This window comes from Microtus oregoni, unplaced genomic scaffold, assembly GCF_018167655.1.
Source record: "Microtus oregoni isolate MIOR12 unplaced genomic scaffold, Mior012 000005F_ref0000423, whole genome shotgun sequence".
Lineage (NCBI taxonomy): Eukaryota > Metazoa > Chordata > Mammalia > Rodentia > Cricetidae > Microtus > Microtus oregoni.
In genome coordinates this window covers 30,783,247-30,801,822 of record NW_024543064.1, presented here as the reverse complement: position 1 = coordinate 30,801,822, position 18,576 = coordinate 30,783,247, and the positions used below count along the sequence as shown (strand labels likewise).

Below are 18,576 nucleotides of genomic sequence, written 5' to 3'. Positions count from 1 at the left end.
CCGTGCAGCTAAAACATTATGTCCTAGAAAGGCAATGGTGTGTGGAAGTGGGAGTGTGTGTGCTGAGTATCACTGGAAGATTGACCCCAAGGGTCATCAGGCCTGGAACACGACGGCTCAAAGCCCATTCTAGGGAAAAGAGAAGGCCTGATTTCATTAGCGTTGCTGCATTGTTGCACCTTCTCAGGGAACACTCATTTTCTCCTCATGCCTTTTCCCACCAGCGCGTCGGGAGAAGGTGCGAAGGAACTCTCTGTAAGGTCACCCCCACAGTAGGCCTCCGGCTGGGTGGGGGCTGAGGGCCGACGGGATTCGAACCCGCGCCTTCAGAGGACGTCCCTGGTCTGGGAGACCGGAGCAATACAGCGGGTCCGGGCGCTTAGGGCCGGCGGGCGCGGGACGCGAGGCGGGAGGCGCCAGGCGCGAGCGGGGTCGCTCCTTCCCGCCGCCCCGCGCGCGCGAGCCCAACGGCCCCGGCGCGCGCCACCTCGCGGCAGGAGTCTCTGGCGGGCGGGGCTGCGCAGCTCTCGCCCCCGCCCCTCGGCCGCCGCCGCCGCCGCCTCGGTGGAGCCCCCCGCCGTTCGCGGCTCGCCGCCCGTCGCCGCCTCAGCCGCGCCGCTCTCCTGAGCCGCCGCCCGCCCCTGCCGGCGTCCTCGCTCGCTCCCTGCGCAGCGGAAACATGGCGGCTGGAAGGGAGTGAGCCGCCCGCGCCCCCGCGCCCCGCGCCGCGGTCGCCCTCAGGTAAGCGCCTGGGAGCCGCCGCCAGCCGAGCCCGTGCCCGGAGGAGCCGCCAACGGCGCCCGGCCAGAGTGAGCCCCCGCCCGGTGACCCCGCGGCCCTCGGGCGGCTGTGTCAGCCCGGCCCGAGCCCCGGCGGCCTGCGCGCCATCCGCTCGGGCCCAGTGTCCGGCGGCGGCCTGACGCGCCGGGGTCGGCTGGGGGCGCGGCGCGCGAGCGCAGCAGGCACGGGGGCCCCCTTCCGAGGGGACAGCAGGGCTGGGGCGGAACCGGGAAGCCTGGCTCGGGCCCGGTGCGGAGGCTTTCGGGCTGGTGGGACGCGTCGCGGGGGAGTCGCCGGGGTCCCGGCAGCGGAGGATCGAGGGTCGAGGGTGCAGAGGCTTGGAGCGGTCTGTCTGCCGGCGTCCCGGGGCGGGGAGATCTCAGCGTGTGTCACCTGCTCGTGCCTGGCTAGCACCCGGCGGCTGCAGCAGGTTTCGAACCTCAGACTGGGGCGGGGTGGAGGGGGACGACGGCGGACCACCGGGGAGCACAGCAGGGAAAGGGGTTCGCAGGCAAATGGGTGAACCCCCTTAACATCCCAGACGCGAAGAGAACTGAGAGTCCTCCAGGATCTTCCACTCTCCGCCTATTCGGAACGGAAGTTATCTTATAATATCCCAAATAAAATTAAAACCTCAGTAATTTGGCGAACCTATTAGGAGGGCTTTCTGTCCTAATACCGTTCCAAGGTAACTTAGTCTGGCCCTGGATGGATTTGGTTAGAGGTGGGAAGAACCGGCTGTCTCCCGTCTCTTTTCTTCTTTTCCCCTATGGGCAGCTGTGGAGAGTGAAGATAGTTATCGCGTCCCCCGAGTCTTGTTTTGGCTAACTCCCAATTCTTTTAGTCGTTTCTCATACTCCGTTACTCTTTGATCCGCGCCTTTGATGCCCGCGTCGCCCTCATAGAAGAACTTATTGTGAGCCGAGAGACCAAACTCGGTCGTTTCTGAAGGAAGTTCTTTGACCCTCAAGGACTGACCTTCTTAAATAGACAGTACTCTCCCTTCCTCATTTCTGTGCTGAGGGTGGGGATGAGGGAAAGCTGTCTAGTAGCATGTGTTCACCCAAGCTAGAAGAGATTCTCATCCTGTTTTGTGGTTTCTCTTCCTTTAAAAAAAAAAAAGTCTGTGAACACTTCATCAAGTGAGCTAATGTATATCAAAAGATTTTACAGTGTAATATATCATGCAAATAAAAGAGCTTATTATTTTTGCTCTAGAAAGGATTGAGACCTAATTTGGTGCCAAACTGCAATTTAATATTTGCTTGGAGAGAGAACTGCCTTATTACAATGAACTGTGTGCTTTTTCTGCCAACAGAAGGCCCCAACTTGCTGTGAAAAACAACACTTTTTGTTGCTCATTTTAAAGCATTTCTTTTTTTTTTTCTAAGCCACTTAGCCTTGGTGGTACGTAGGGTTAAAGTACTTAAAAAGGATCTTTTATCAATTTCTTAAACACTTGCCTAAGCAGCCCTGCAAATGAATAATTTCTTAAGCCCATTAGAGGCTTGATGGCCTTGTAGATAAAATGCTTTTGTGTCTTGGACCTTGTTCTTGCTCTAAGCAAAGTTTCACTGTTTTTATAACTATGGCAAGCAAGCACTCAGCAGTCAGAACTGCCTTTATCATTGCTCTTACATCTTCGTTTCTTGACTTGGTTAGTGGCTTTCAAGTTTGTAGCAGAGATGTCAAAAATTTTAAATAGATTTTTTTTAGGTGTGTGTGTGTGCGCGCACACGCATGCACACGAGTGCAGCTGCCCACAAAGGCCAGAGGGATCAGAGTGCCCTACAGCTGGAGTTACAGAGTTGCAGATGACTGACAGGTGGATGCCAGGAGCTGAGCTTGGGTTCTTTGGAAGAGAGCTACATGATCTTAATCACTGAGCTGGCTTTCCAGCCCCATGCAAATGCCAAGGTTAATTTCAGGAATGTTTGTACAAATGCTGTTTCACTTTTGTGTAAATTAGTAAAAAAAAAGTTTGTGTGGCACCATTCTCTTCAGAACTACATAGATACAGAAGTCTCTGAACCCTCCAGTGTAAGAATTCAAAAAACAAAACACTGGCTTGACTGTTACAATGAAATTTAAACTTGCTGTATTCTAACTTTTATACTTATATACAACCCTGTGTCAGGCAGGGTGTTAAGTGAGGAGCTGAACTGACTACACAGAGATAGGAGACATTTCTAATCATTGCTTACTTAGGTTATCTCAATAAAAGTTAAGAACTATGCGTAGAATGCTCTGGTTACCTGATAGTGAGGGCTCTCAAGCTATCCAGGCTTTGAGGAAATGTTTTGTGGAGGGGTGGGTCCGGGCTCTGTGATAAGGGGGCCAAGAGGAGTAGAATATGCATAAGTAAAGGAAAAGTGTGAGAAAAGGAGCAATCAGCACAAAAGTCACAGGATTTTATGAGTGCCAATAAGAGTAAAGATAAAACAGTAAATTATGAGGCGTCAGCCAGGCAGAAGCCATGTTGTGAACCTTATATACATAAACATTGTGAAATTAATTTAGTGGGTGATGTTTTTAATCATTGAAAGACATACAGAAAAATCTAGACATAGTTGAAGTAACATTAAAAATAGAGATGAAAAGAAAGAAATTTGAGAAAACCTATGAGATCTTACATCTATGAGGCAATGATTAACTGAAAGAGGAAACATTTGAAGATGAGAATTTTTAAATTTAAGTTTATTTACTTATTTTTAGATCTAGCAATTTCTTGAGGTAGAACAGGGAACAAATACAGGGAAAAGAGTTTGAAGTTGAAAAGTGAAATATTGCTTTATTATTAATAATAAAAGAGTTGTCTGATATGGAGTATGGAGCTGTTCTAGATGACAGCAAGGTAGGCGTGCGTGTGTGTGCGCGCGCGCGCGTGCGTGCACACATATACAGGAGGGGTGTAACTAAAATACAACAGAAGTAAAGGGAAGTGGAGTGTGACGAGCTGTGAGGCTAGTATATATCGAATGCATTGTGTGTGTGTGTGTGTGTGTGTGTGTGTGTGTGTGTATAGCAAAGTGATTTAGGATGATGGGATGAGGAAGAGAGGAAAACTGTGACCCAGGTGCAATAAGGATAAAGATTTAATTGAGGTAGTAGATGACATGTGAAGCCGTGAGGCAGAAAGTGGTATGGCCAGATGGTACAAATCTCAAAGGAGGAGTTTTTAAACACAGGAGTGGGTGATGGTTTTTTACTTTTTCCTTCTTACAGGTAGGGTTCTGATCTCTTCATTTTCATTCAGGACTCACATCAATTGTTATTTGCACTGAAGAGTTTGTTTTAAGTCTTGAAAATAAGGGCAGATGCCCTATATTGAATCCTTTCTGCCCATATATAGTGAGAGAGGGTTTTTCTCAGATGATTGGTTGGGTGAGTAAGAAACAATTAGATAAAGCAGTGAAATTAATCTATGGTTTGGGGGGAGTTTAGTAGAAAACGCCTAGACTTTGGCTTTAGAAAGACCAGGATTCAAATTTAGGCTCTGTTTCTAGCCTTATGGCTGTAACATACCCTAAGCTATAGAATAAATAAATAAATACTATTTCATAGTTTCACAACGTTTGCATGAAAAACAGTCACTAGAAAAGAAATTGACTCTTCATAGATGTGAAGTAAATGCTAATTTTCTTATCCCTACTTTTAATGGGCTTATACTCTGCTTACAGAAATAAAGCTTTTCCCTCCACACTTAACCAAAATTACTAGACAGAATACAGTAAGTATTCATTTACCTTAGGGAGGTAAAAGTAGAGTAGTATAGCAGTTCAGAGGAGAGAACGATCATTTTTCAATATTTGAAAACAAGTTTAGTCTTCACATTCAAAATAATTTTCTTTGGATCCTTGAGATCAAATTTCAGTAGATTAAATAATAATTATGTCTAGCTACCAGTATTTCAAGTATAAAGTATTTTGTTTAAAATTATTAGCTTTGACATAAATTTGAATATGGTATTTAAGTCAATAATGAGATTAAAGTGATGGATTTGGTCTGTGAAAGTCTTGAGACTATCGAGTTTGGAATTGCTTCTAGACATATTAGTGAGCAATGGGTTGTTCATCCTCTCTACCTACCTCAGTTTACTATGTGTTCATTTATAGATATTAATTCAGAAGTTCAGATTTTTTTCTGAAGTAAATAAATTCCACATCTGAAAGTAAGTTGCCATGTAGGCAGATTTTAGGTTAGCAAAGTAACTATTGTGGTTTGTTTTGAAGCTGTAGTTAGTTCTTGTAATGACCTTGTTTGATAGATAGGCTCAGTCAAACTCTAGATTTTTTTTGATGAAAGATTCTCTTTCCCACTGTACTGATTTAGAATTAAAGCTCAGAGCTCTCAGTGTTGCTAAATATTAACTGCATAGATACAGGTTACTTTGATTCTCAGATACTCAGCCTCTTTATAAAGTGAGGGGAGGTATATGCTAAGGTTGAACTATGAGTTCGTGTAGAGCAGGTAGTCATTGGTCACAACGCACTCAAGTGCCGGGTTTCTCTTTCCTCATCTATGGTTGATACCTTGGTCAAAGCTTTAGTGCTAACTCGAGCTATCAAGGACTTTCTAGAGTTAATTGTTCTGATAACTTCATGGTTGGATAAATCCAGCAACTCTTGGTGTCCCAGCTTTTTTTTTTTTTTTTTTTTTTTTTTTTTTTTTTTTTTTTTTTTTTTCACAGTCCATAAAGGCTCTTTATTTATGTTTTACATCTCTAGAAAAAGAATCCCAGGATTTTCCCTCCTGTGTGCTTTCGTCTTGCCTCTTCATGGTCCATGATGCCAGCTGAGGTGGTCAGTACAATGAAGCCAAACTGACGGGATGGGAGCAGATTGTTCTGCCATTTTTCTAGGTCTTTGAGTTGCACATCAAATCTAGGGCTTATTACTCCACACTTGTTCAACCTGCCGGTGAGGTTCACGACGATCTTCCCAGCTCTGTGGTCGTCAATGATTTCAAATTCACCGATATAACCATGCTTCATCATCACGGTTAGGAACCGAACGATGACTTTGGAGCAGGGCCTGATGAGGACCTGGCGTTTGCCTCTCTTCTCTGCATTGTTGATGCTCTTGAGAGCATCGGCCAGGACGTTCATGCGCACCATGGTGGCGGCACGGGAAGATGGCCGAAAGAGAGGTGTCCCAGCTTTTTCAATCACTTGTCATCTTTGGTATTTTTATTCTTGTCTGGCCTGACTTCCTTTCTCTCCTAAGCCGTATTTTCTTCTTGTTCTCCTTAACTACTGTTTCTTGTATTGTTAACCATTTTGCTGGTGGTGGTGTATGCCTCCTGGAATCCTGGCGGGGGTATTAATTGTTCTGTAACCCTTTTAAATACAGTGCTTTCTCCTACAAACATCGCAGTGGAAGAGTCACAGATACTTAATTTTTCTTCCTCCACTGTTTCCAGATCATGTCTTTTCTCTCTTGTTAAAATGCCCATGGCTTTCTAGAATAGGTATTATATTGCCCTTGTTAGATCTTCTTTATCGTTTAGGATCTGGAGCACACTGTCTCCTACAATCTCTGTTACTCTCCTCATTCTGAGTGACTTCAGTGTTTATATGGATGATTTTTTCCCTCTAAAACTGTTTTCTTCTACTCAGGAGATCATCTCTATACCTAATTCATTTCACCTAGAGCTGGCCCACCTCTGAAATGATAAATGAAGGTGGACAGTTTTCTGCAGAATTTCTCCCTACCTGGCCTTTGGTTATTCTCACTAGATATGGCCCTTGATCTTTTCATTCCCTTCCCTTTCCAGTTCAGTGTTCCTTCATGTGCCTTTTTTATTCACTCTCTTGCCATTACCCTCTAGTACCATGCCCCATTTTTCTGACCCTGTCTGGCTGAAGTCATAACCTTGTTGACTCAAACTAACCTCTCTCATTCTATCAGTTTTGCTGAGCATGAGACAAACCACACTGTTAAATTGATTGCTGCCATTGGGCTTTTGCTATGTACATATTTGTTTGTCCTATATTCTGTGATGTTGTGTGTAAAAATACTCTTTTCAGGCTTCTGACCTCGGTAATGCCTCTTCTTAGTCTCAACCTGTGACCAACTGCTTAGAAGGGGTATTTGTCTCATATCCTTCTAACAAAGTTGCTTTTAACTATATATGTGTTTTCCTGCATCTCCTGTTTGCTAAACTAAATCTCTGAGGCCTGTCTTTTCTAGTTGTTAACCTCTTTTTCTCATCTGACTTCACACACACATCTTATCAGTGAAATAAATCTTGTAAAATGCTTATGCTTTATAAACTTAAGTTATATACACTGGGAATATAAACTTTCTCACTTTTACCCCTTATTTATATTTTATTTCAGGTCTCTTTCCCTCTTCTCTCCTCCCCCCCCCCCCCCGTGTGTGTGTGTGTGTGTGTGTGTGTGTGTGTGTGTGTGTGTGTGTTAGTGCACCCGTGAAGGTCAGAGGTCCTGGGATTTGAACTCATCTCATCAATCTTGGCAGCAAGTACCTTTACATGCTGAGCCATCTTGCAGGCCTTCCACCTTTATGTTTCACTGTAGCTTAACTTAATAAGGTTCAGTTTCCTTATCTGAAAATGAGGATAATAGAGTACTTATTAGGTGCTATAGCATCTTAAGATTTCTGTTAGTTTTAAGGTTTTTTTTTTTTTATAACCTATATGAAGAAGCTCTGTACAGTGTCTGAAACACTGTAGGACTGTCATGTTACATTTGTGTATATATTAATTATTGCTGCTTACATAAATGACATATTGGTCTTCTTACTTCAAAAATAAAAGACACATTTAAAGGATTAGGAATTTGTCCCAGTCACCACAGTAAAGTGGCAAAGGCCCTGGAACTGCTCCAGTCAAGGTCATCAGTTTCCTCCTTTGTGCTGAAGTGGGCAAAGGTATTAAAAGCAGCAGGTTCCGGCCTTACTTTTACTTTCGTGATATCTCCTCTTCCTTAAAACATCTTCTTTTCTCCTTGGGTTTCAGTGCCCTTCAGTGTTTGGGTCCCTTGCTGACTACATCATTGCATGCAGTGTTTGGTGAGAACTTTTCTTCCCTTGCCTGCCCTGCACCACATTCTCCTAACAAGCAGCTGCTCATTTGGTTTCCAAGTACGCCTGCATACTCAGAACTCAAACCCTTCTGCAGTTTGATATTTCTTCTGAGTGTTAGCCTGTGTTTAGCTACCCATATTGGCATCACAAAACCTGTTAGCCATATCTCTCCCTCAGTCAGTAAGCCACCTTGTTTTTGCCATTTGTTACAACAGCACTAGCAAATTAGTATCTGCCTCAGAGCAGTTAGTATCCAATTCTGCCTAGGAGTATCAGAGGTTCTGTGGGTCAGTCACAGTAGGAAGGAAGAAGGTGGGGAAGGACAGATGATTATAACTGTAAAATATTGGTAGATGTTGTGTACATGTTTTTAAATTTAAAGTGTGTATTAATTCTGTCAGTGGGATGCTAGACGTTGTCAGCATTTTCTGATAAGGAACAGAGTGCAGATGGAGGAAATGATGTACCCAATTTTGAACAGCTAGGAAGTGTCAGAATGCCTCCTCAAAACCAGGCCTTACTGCACTCTACACTTTGTCTAGAGTGACTCATTGCCTCTTTTGACCTCTTTCTAAAAACTTGGTGTGTATTATTGAACCTCATGGTGGTTCTCCTGAAAGTCACTATAAATTCATTTTCTTAATTTTTGATCCTATAAAGTCTGTTGTATTATTTTACCCTCCATGTTTATTATAAATATTAGTCGCTTTTAAAAATAAAAGCATATATTTTATCTCCAATGGTTTTGCTGCTTGACTTATTATAGCAACATTCCCAGGTTTGTTCTTAGACTGTTTTATTAGAGTTGATTTACACCATGCTTATTGTGCTGGCTAGTTTATATCAGCTTGACACAACTTAGAATCATTTGGGAAGAGGGAGCCTCAGTTGAGAAAATGCTCCCACCAGATTGACCGGTGAGCAAGCCTGTGGTGCATTTTCTTGATTGATGACTGATATGGGAGAGCCCAACAGACTATGGGCAGAGCCATCCCTGAGCAGGTAGTCCTTGGTGGTATAAGAGAATAGCTAAGCAAGCTATAGAGAGCAAGCCAACAAGCAGCATCTCTCCACAGCCTCTCCATCAGTTCCTGCCTCCAGGTTCCTTCCCTGACTTTCTTTGATAATGGTCAGTGATAAGAAAGTGTAGGATGAATTAAACCCTGACCTCCCCAAGTTGCTTTTGGGCAGTGTTTTAGCACAGCAGTAGAAATCCTAACTATGACACCTACATAAACATTTCCTCTGAAGCATTCTAACACAATAGAAATAGACTATTTTAACCATGATGTTCTGTTAAGTGTAATAGAAAATAGAAGAGCCAATATATTAATTCTTGAACAGATAATTTAGAAGTTTAGGCTTCCAATTCTTAGTAAAATACTGTCCCTCCAAAAAATTAGGAGTATAAAAACTTACATAGGACTGGAGATGGCTCAGAGGTTAAGAGCACTGGCTGCTCTTCCAGAGGTCCTGAGTTCAATTCCCAGCAACCACATGGTGTTCACAAGCATCTGTGATGAGATCTGATGCCCTTTTCTGTGCTGCAGGTGTACATGTAGGCAGATCACTGTGCACATCATAAACAAATAAATCTTTTAAAAAGCTTATAAGGAATTAAAGGTTAATAATCCCAAAGTAAGAGAATATTTTAATTTAGACACATAATTTTATTTTCCAGGCTACATTTGTTCATTAATCCAACAAATATTTGTGTCTAAAATTTGTCTTAGGTAGGGCTACTCTTGCTGTGATGAAACACCATGACCAAAAGCAGCTTGGGAGAAAAGGGTTTATTTCGCTCACAGTTCCATATCATCATCAAAAGCAGTGAGGGCAGGACAAGAACCTGGAGGCAGGAGTTGATGCAGAGGCCATAGAGTAATGCTGCTTACTGGCTTGCTCCTAATGGTTTGCTCAGCCTGATTTCTTATAGAACCCAGGACCACCAGCCCAGGGTTAGCACCACCTACAAAATGGACTGGGCCTTCTTCCTTGATCACTAATTAAGAAAATGCCTTATAATAGGATTGTATGGGGGCTTTTCTCAATTGAGGCTTCCTCTTCTCTGGTGACTCTAGCTTGTGTCAAATTTAAATAAAACTAGCCAGTACACTATGATAAAGATGGATGCTATAATTTTAAAAATTAAAAGATGAAGGCTGATGAGAAGCCAAGGACAATGGCACTAGGTTTTGATCCTAATACAGGAACTGGCTTTGTGGGAGCCTAGCCTGTTTGGATGCTCACCTTCCTGGTCCTGGATAGAAGTGGGAGAACCTTGGACCTCCCGCAGGGCAGGGAATCTGGACTGCTCTTCATTCTCGAGAGGGAGGGGGAATGGAGTGGGGGGGAGGGGGAGAGGGATAGAGGAGTGGGGGGAGGGAGCGATGTGTGCGAGGAGGGGGAGGGAAATGGGAAATGGGGAGGAGGCTGAAATTTTTTTTTGCAACAACTAAAAAAATAAAAGAAAAGAAAAAAATAAAAATAAAATAAAATGTTGACAAGAGAAATTTTAAGAATAATAAACTGTGATTTGCATAAGAAAAAAGATAAGTCATAGAGTTGAAAAAGTATATATTTGTGGTACACTTAATAGTCAATATTAATAAAATAATAAAACCCCTTTTAGTCTATTAAAACAAGACAAATCAGTATGCAAAATAGATTGTTTATTAGTCATCTGGACAAATTAAATTTTTATAAGATGCCATTTTACACCCATCAAATTGGCAAAAAATGAAGCCTTGCAATCTCAAAAATTAGTGGTGATGGAGAGCTAAAAGAACTCTTGGATACTGTTGGTGAGACTAGTAATTTCACAACCACAGCAGAAAACAGTTTGCCAATCCCTGTTAAAAGTAAAATAAGCCTCGGAGCCTCACTCTGAAGTCTCACCAGCATGGCAGGCTAACATGAGTTAAACAAGGATAGCAAGAAACATGCTAACATGGCCAGAGGGGTGGAATGGTGGGTGAAGGAGTAGGGAAGTTCAAAAGGCCTCCACACTACTTAAAGAACTACAGACAACTAAGGGATGCTGAGAGTGGGGGAAATAGTTTTCCCCAGGGAAGAGGACACCAATTAGTTACTCAATATCAAATGATCAGTTCTGAAAACACACACACACACACACACACACACACACACACACACACACATATATGAATAACATTATATAGACTAAGCAGGTTGTATTTATGCATTTAGGAATATACGTGTGTGTGTGTGTGTGTGCGCGCGCGCGCGCGTGTTTGTAACAACAATTAATGAAGAAAGGGCATGACTTTGAAAGGAGTAAGGAGGTGTATATGGGCGGGAGGAAAGGGAAGGGAGAAATAATGTAATTATATCATGTTTTTAAAAATTCTTCTCTCATATATTACATCCTAATTACAGTTTCCAGCCTCTTGTCCCCTTTCCCCCAGAACCACTTCTCCTTTGTTTCCTTTCAGAGAAGAGCAGGCTTCCTAGGGATCTCAACCAAACATGGCATGTTGTAATGGCAGCGGCGGGCTTGCTTCCCACCACCCTGCTAGCTTTACCCGAAATAATTACATGGAAACTGTATTCATTCAAATACTGCTTGGCCCGTTAGCTCTAGCCCTTTACTGGCTAATTCTGATATCCCGATCAACCCATCTCTAATAAACTGTGTAGCACCGGTATTCAGCATGTCTGACCTGGCGGCTTGCTTCATCGCATGCGTCTGCCCGGGAGAGGGGAGCATGGCATCTCTGCTCCAGAGAGCAGAGCTGTCGAGTCTGAGCTCACTTCCTCTTCCTCCCAGCATTCTGTTCTGTTTACTCCACCCACCTATGTTCTAACCTATGAGGGCCAGCCAAGCAGTTTCTTTATTTTTTTAACCAAAGACCTTCCTCCATCAATGGCATATCAGATCGCAATAAGACTAGGCATCTTCCCTTATAAATTAGGCTGGGTAAAGCAACCCAGTAGGAGGAAAGGGGTCCTAAAGGCAGGCAAAAGAGTCAGAGACAGCCACTGCTCCCACTGTTAGGAGTCACCACAAGAAGGCCAATCTATATAGCCATAATATATATGCAGAAGATCCATACAGGCTCCCTGATTGTTGATTCAGTCTCTGTGAGCCTGGTTAGTTGATTCTTTGGGGTGTTTTTTTTTTTGTTGTTGTTTTGTTTCTTGATCCCTCTGGTTCCTACAATCCTTTCTCCCCCTTTTCCACCGCATTCCTCAAGCTCCATCTAATGTGGGTCCCTCTCCCATCAGTTGCTGGATGAAGCCGCTCTGGTGACGATTATGCTAGGTTCTTGTCTACAAGTATAACAGAGTGTTCTTAGGAATCATCTCATTGACTTGCTCCCCACCAGTGTGTTTGGTTCTCTCCTACATCTCTGGACTGTCTAGCCTTTGGTTCCTGGCTCCTCTTGTGGCGTGGGTCTCAATCTGGAGGAGTCATTGATTGGCTTCTCCCACAATTTTTGCTTCACCTTTACCTCAGCACATATTGCAGGCAGGACATATTGGAGGTCAAAAGGTAATTATAGTATAACCTCAAAAAATAAAATAATTAAAAAAGCAGAAAAAGGAAATATACAAAAAATTCACACATGATTATAGCAAAAATAAAACTAAGGTTAGGCATAGTGGCACGTGCCTTTAATTCTAGCACTTGGGAGTTTGAGTTAGATGGATCTCTGTGAGTTCAAGACCAGCCTGGTCTACATAGAAAGCTCCAGGACAACCAGGGTTATGTAGAGAGATCTTGTCTCAAAAGCACACAAACAAAAAACTAGTTCAAATATCTTTCAATAAAAAATAAAATATTGAAACTTTACCTAATATAATTACATATGATAATTAAAATGAGTGAACTCAAGTAAACCTCATAAGAGTTTGAGTATAGAGTAAATTTCAGAAAATAAGCATAAAGTTGTATTTCAACTGTGTAGTGAATATATGTATCTATTCATTACACTATAAAAATCTGATCTTACCATTTGTGTTTTAAATAACAGTATTCAACCCTTTTTATGAGTGTAGCACAGGAAGAAGATAGCAGGAGTATAAAAAGATATAATTAAGCTGAATTATATATAATTTTGTAAGTTTGAAATAGCCTAATACAGGCTGCTTTAAATTACCTAAACTATTTGAATCTAACTAACAAATGCTTTGGTTGAAATACATTCAAATTACTATGAGCACAAAGGTGAGAACAGCAATCTGCCAAGGCAGAAGAGGAAGAGGACTTTGGAGCCTCTATAGTGAGAATAGCAATATGGACTCTGAGAAAGAGATAATGAAAAGACAGCTTTTCTGATAGGAAGAGGTAAGGACCCCTTTGAATGGAATAGTGGGGGCCAAAGAAATGCCATGGAGGAAGGATTAAGAGGAAGAACAGGTATAACAGCACTTATTTGTAGCACTGACAGCTGTAGAACTTAAAACAATCTGCCCAAGGTCACAAGGTTGGCTAATGGTAAAACTGAGATTTGAACTTTGGCAACTTGGGACCAGAGTCTGTGCATATGGTCAATAAGCTTATAAGCAAAATTGGTAGGAAATGGTGTTTTGAATGTCAAAGGAACAACAGTAACTTAAAAGAGAATAGTCATTGGTGTGAAAAACCCAAGGAGGTCAAAACAGAAATATTAAAAAGACAGCATTGACTTAAAAAAAAACTCATATGCTTTAAATATAGGACACCAAGATAATAGAGTTAATATCTTTTAGAATACTAATTATTCAACCTACCAGTTCACTTGATTGGTGACTATAATTCAATTTAATTGAGAAGATGATTGAGTTAGAGATTATTCAAAAGACATCTCTATATTTAAGTGCCTGGTGTGTCAACATGAAGAAAGGACCTTTTATCCTTTGCAGTCTGTAATCTTAGTTTCTCAATCAACCAGGATTGATATTGACAATTTTGTTTTCTCGGTACCTTCTGATTTTTAACAAAAATAGGACTTATCCTGTTGTTGTTTTTAGTGTATTTCAAGACAAAGTACAGGGTTTCCAGATACTCTCAAGAACTTTTCAGCCTTAAATACTTCACAGATGAGAATATGGAAGAGAGCTTAGAAGCAGAGTTTAACAATCTGGAAATTGAGGTCTGGAGAGATGATTGAGTGATTAAGAGTATGTATTGCTCTTACAAAGGACCTGAATTCAGTTTCCAGAACCTACTGGGTAGATTACAGCCTCCTATAACTCCAGCTCCAGGGGATCCAATGCCTCTGACTTCTGAGGACACCCACACTGGTGTGCACCCCCCCATATACCTAATTAAAACAAAAACAGTCTGGAAATTGTTGTGTGACCTGGTAGTTAGAAAGTCCTTCTTCAATCCTAGTTTTTTATTTGCTGGATCTGTGATTTAGGCAAGGACATTGCAATGGTGATATCTAAGATCTCTTCAAACTCAGGTTTCTGGAACTGTTAAATCAGTTGTTCAATGGCAAAACTATTCCCAAAGAAAGGGATAAGCTTGGCAAGGGCATGAAAACTAGAATCTGGTTCTATTGACTCTTGACCCAAAATTTGACAAATGAATTATCAAGTTTTGATTTACTGCTAAATATCAGGCATGAGCTAGTTCTATGAAAAAAGGCTTAGGAAATTGCTTTAAAATTTATGCAGCGTACCAAAGTGGCAACCAGATCTTCTCTGTGTGTGTTTGTCCATATATCTTGCCTTGTTCTAGAATGTAGTTATATGACACCTCTTCCATATAAGGTGCTATACTGAGAAGAAGAACCTTTGAGTATCTTCCAGATACATGAAAACATTTTCACTAACTGCATGTAAGTATTATTAGTTCTATTTTATATGTAAAAACAACAACAAAAAGACCAAATACCTAATTTAAAATGTATGGGTAGCACACAGTTTCAAACACAGGCCAGCCTAACTTAACCCCATTGCCTTTTCCATTTGCTATGAACACTATCCCCAGCAGTGTTCTATAATTTTAAGGCTTTATCAGTCCATTTGTGAGTGTTATCATATGTATGTTTATTGAGTACATATTATTTCATCAATCAGTCTAGGCATACTAGAATCCTGATGATATAGTTTGGGTCTTAAATGTCCCCCCAAAAGGCCCCTTTGTTAAAGACTTGGTCCCTGGATTGATGCTTTTTGAAGCTACTGGAACCTTTAAGATATGGGCCGACTGGGGGGGGGGTGTCTCTGGGCTATTGGGGACATGCCCTAAAAAACAGTATCTTTCATTTTTTCCTGCTTCCTGCCACGAAGTGGACAGCTTTACGCTGACACTATGCTGACACACAGGCCCAGAATGACAGGGCCAATTGAATATGGGTTGAATTCTCTAAAACTGAGTCAAAATAAATATTTTTCTTCATTAGTAGATTGCCTCAGGTATCTGTTAGAATGACAGAAAATTGATTAACATCTAAATAGAAGAATGAAATGATTCAGTGAATCAATCAAGATTGTTTGTGTTTGTGTGGTGATGCCCATGCAAGGCGGCCTGCATGCCTGTGGAGGCCAGAGGGAAAGCCTCAGGAATACTGTCCACTTTATTTCCAAAACAGGAGCTTTCAGTGGTCCAGAGCGCACCTATTAGGCTAGGCTGGGTGGCCAGCTGGCTGGCAAGCCTAATGGATCCTCCTGTCTTTGCCTTCCAGTGTTATGATTATAAGTTCACATTACCGCCGGGCGATGGTGGTGCACGCCTTTAACCCCAGCACTCGGCAGGCGGATCTCTGTGAGTTCGAGACCAGCCTGGTCTACAGAGCTAGTTCCAGGACAGGCTCCAAAGCCACAGAGAAACCCTGTCTCGAAAAACCAAAAAAAAAAAAAAAATGTTCACATTACCATGTCTAGCTTTTTTAAAAATGTGGGTTCTAGAGATTAGAACTTGCTTCATGGCAAGTACTATACCAATTGAGTTATTTCTTCAGCTTAAGGTTGATTTTGAATTTGATAAAATGTATGATTTGTTTCTTTTTAAAAGAGTCAGTGCTCATGTTTTAATAAGTTCCAAAATGTCTGTACCCTTTCAGCCTTTGGTCTGCATCCACTTCATCACCTCAAACTCATTTACAAACTGTTTCCTAATGATAAAAAGGAGGATTAGATGGTTTGTTCCCTTGGTAACTTTGCTACTGATTAACTGACTGGGGCCCTTATGCTCTACTAGGATAGAAATAGTGGTTAGGCAAAGCAAAGCACAAGTTCTAGTTTTTGGCAACTTTGGTATCTCTTGGCATTTGACAGCAGAGGGCATGGCAGTAGGCGGGTGGAGAAGCAGCTGACAGTACCTTCTAGTATTATGGCTTTCCTGCAGGCATCAGGAAACCAGCCCCTTAGCTACAGCTCCTGCATAGGCTTCAGAAGTTGAGATTCCTTATCCCTTAGCAGTCATCAGTGTTAGAGATCCTGGCCTGGGGTGTTTAATATCTCTGGCTTGTTCCTAAGGGCTTGTCAGCTTAGAACTCTAAAGGTGACTAAGGTATCCACAACTTCTCTTCTCTGGCTCCTTATAACCTTCTGTTCTTTGTCGGCCTCAAGACTGTCCTCTTTCTATCTCTGCCATTCTCCTTGTTTCTGCCCTAAATGGCCTCTGGAATTTTCAGCTCCCTCTTGTTACTATGACCCCTTTCCCAGTTGCTACTGTTCAGGAGGTGACTCCCACTGCTTTTCCTCTGCTGTTGTTGCCATTGCTGCTTCTGCTGCACTTGGTCACCAGTCTTATGGTCCTATGTCTATACAGACAGCTGATCTCCTGCTTTTGTCTCAGAGTTCGGGCTGTGCCTCTGCTGCTTGCTGCCTTGCTGTTACTGCTGCTGTACTTTCTCTGCTGCTTCTTTCTTTCTGTTACTAGCTCAGCTCCCATCACTAGTAGTAGACAAGGAAAGACCCAAGAAGCTAATTTTTGCACTGGCAGAAGAATTGTCTCCCAGCCAATTTACCAAGTAACCAAACTTTGCTCATATAACCAGAGAATGGGTGTTTTCTTCAATCATAGCAAACCTGAATAGATGAAGGTTTGTTTTATACCAATTGCAGCACTGTCTTTTCAGCACCTGTCACAGCAGTCCCACCAAGAAAAATGCTCCCTCTTCTGCCTTTGTTGGAAATGGTTACAGGGTCATCTGGAGTTCACTGAGGATTATGAGGATAGCAAAAGGACAGATACAAACTGAAATAGTCCTGGCTAAGTCTGCACCTTCAGGAGCCAGAGCAATCAGCTGCATTCTTTATACAGGTTTTTTTTTTTCTTCTTCAAAGTATCCATGGAGTGTTGGAAACAGCTAGTGTTCCTTTAAGAGTATTCTGGTTCTTTGAGCCTTTTCCAGCAGACAGGGAAACAAGGAGAGTTCAATTATAGGGTCACATTGCCCTATCCCTTAATATATTTGTTCATTTACAGCAAAGTGAGCATCAGTGATGCTTACAATAAGATCTTTTAAAGAAATTAATTTTTATATGTGTAGGTGTTTTCCTACATGTGATTTACATGTGTGTCTGATGCCTGTACATGCTGGAAGACAGTAGCCCAGACAGTGATCTTCAGGTTTAGTGAGAGACCCTGTGTGAAAAAATAAAGTGGAGATCCGCAGAGTAAGGTTTTTGACATCTACCTTTCACCTGTGTACATACACACATCCCAGTTCACATGTGCACGCACATGCATGTACCACACACCCAAGCACATACAAACACATCAAAGAATTGTTATCTTTTGAGAAATCTCAAAAGAGTTTCTATTCTACTAAAAATTATTTTCATCATTTCTGATTATATAATGAAAACTATTTGTAGAACTCTATCTTACAGTGTATATTCTGTAAATATTATATAATGACCTCAGAAGACCTCTTGCTGTAGAAAACTATTGCTAAACAAATGTCTATAGAGCTAGAAATTTTCTTGTTTAAGAACCCATTCCCCAAATCCTTCAGCTCAACTCAGATTTTCATCACACTTGCAGCTGATTTAAAGCAGCTTCAATTAATGACCAAGCAAGGATTTACAGGGGCAAAGCCTACTGCTGAGCTAATGAGTAGGGTTGTTTTTATGTTGATCTTTATACTTAGTTGTTCCACTAACTTCTTGAGAGTTGTTAGTTGAATTTTTGAAATGTATCTTTATTTTTCCTACCTTTATTTTATTTTACTTGTTTAAAAACAAGGCAGGGATTGTATAGCCTAATAGTAGAATACTTGCTTAGTATATGTGAGGTTCTGAGTTTAATTTCTAGAATGAATGAATAAGTAAATAAGTGATTGAAATGAGAGTTGAGGTAAGAGTTAAATCAATACAAGTTTCTTTTTAATTCAGTGAAAGTTTTGAATATTTTTATTTTGAAATGTAAATGTAAAATAATTGGCTTTATTTTATTCACTAGCATGCATTGATTTTACACATTTTTATGTTCAATATGATATTTCCAGCTCTTTTTACCTAGCTGATCTCCTTTCTCACCCTCTAGAAATCACTATTCTATAGTCAAGACTGCCATGTTTCCCTTTTCTTTACTTTTTACCCTCCCACAGATGAGAGAGAACATGTGGTACTTGTCTCTCTGTGCCTGCCTTACTTCACTAAATAAATATCTTCTAGTTTCATCTATTTTGCTACCGATGACAGGATTTCATTCTTTTTCATTGCTTGAAGTATCTATCTTTACACACACACACACACACACACACACACACACACACACACGGGTTGATGGATAAATGAGATGCTTTCCTAGTTTGATTCTCTATTGCTATGATAAAACACT

The 18,576-nt window shown here is 41.6% G+C and overlaps 2 protein-coding genes across 8 annotated transcripts in view; one reads left to right on the top strand and one right to left on the bottom strand.

The window, feature by feature from the left end:
- Window positions 1–500: 500 nt before the first annotated feature.
- Scmh1 (Scm polycomb group protein homolog 1) overlaps window positions 501–18,576 on the top strand; it is a 130,794-nt gene continuing 112,718 nt past the window's right edge. For 4 of the 7 annotated variants that reach the window (XM_041651511.1, XM_041651509.1, XM_041651507.1 and 1 more), the window contains exon 1: window positions 507–741. The gene's annotated coding sequence lies outside the window, so the exon portion shown is untranslated. Of the gene's footprint in view, window positions 742–18,576 lie in introns of all 7 variants that reach the window. The other 3 variants (XM_041651516.1, XM_041651514.1, XM_041651515.1) reach the window with 3 other exon arrangements.
- On the bottom strand, window positions 5,470–5,920 carry LOC121447999 (40S ribosomal protein S15a). The gene has a single exon (XM_041651517.1). It carries the CDS (start codon window positions 5,894–5,896, stop codon window positions 5,504–5,506), a length of 393 nt encoding a protein of 130 aa, XP_041507451.1. The 5' UTR covers window positions 5,897–5,920; the 3' UTR covers window positions 5,470–5,503.

Coding starts and splice junctions, on each gene's coding strand:
- LOC121447999 (XM_041651517.1), bottom strand. CDS start 5,896: ATGGTGCGCATGAACGTCCTGGCCGATGCTCTCAAGAGCATCAACAAT.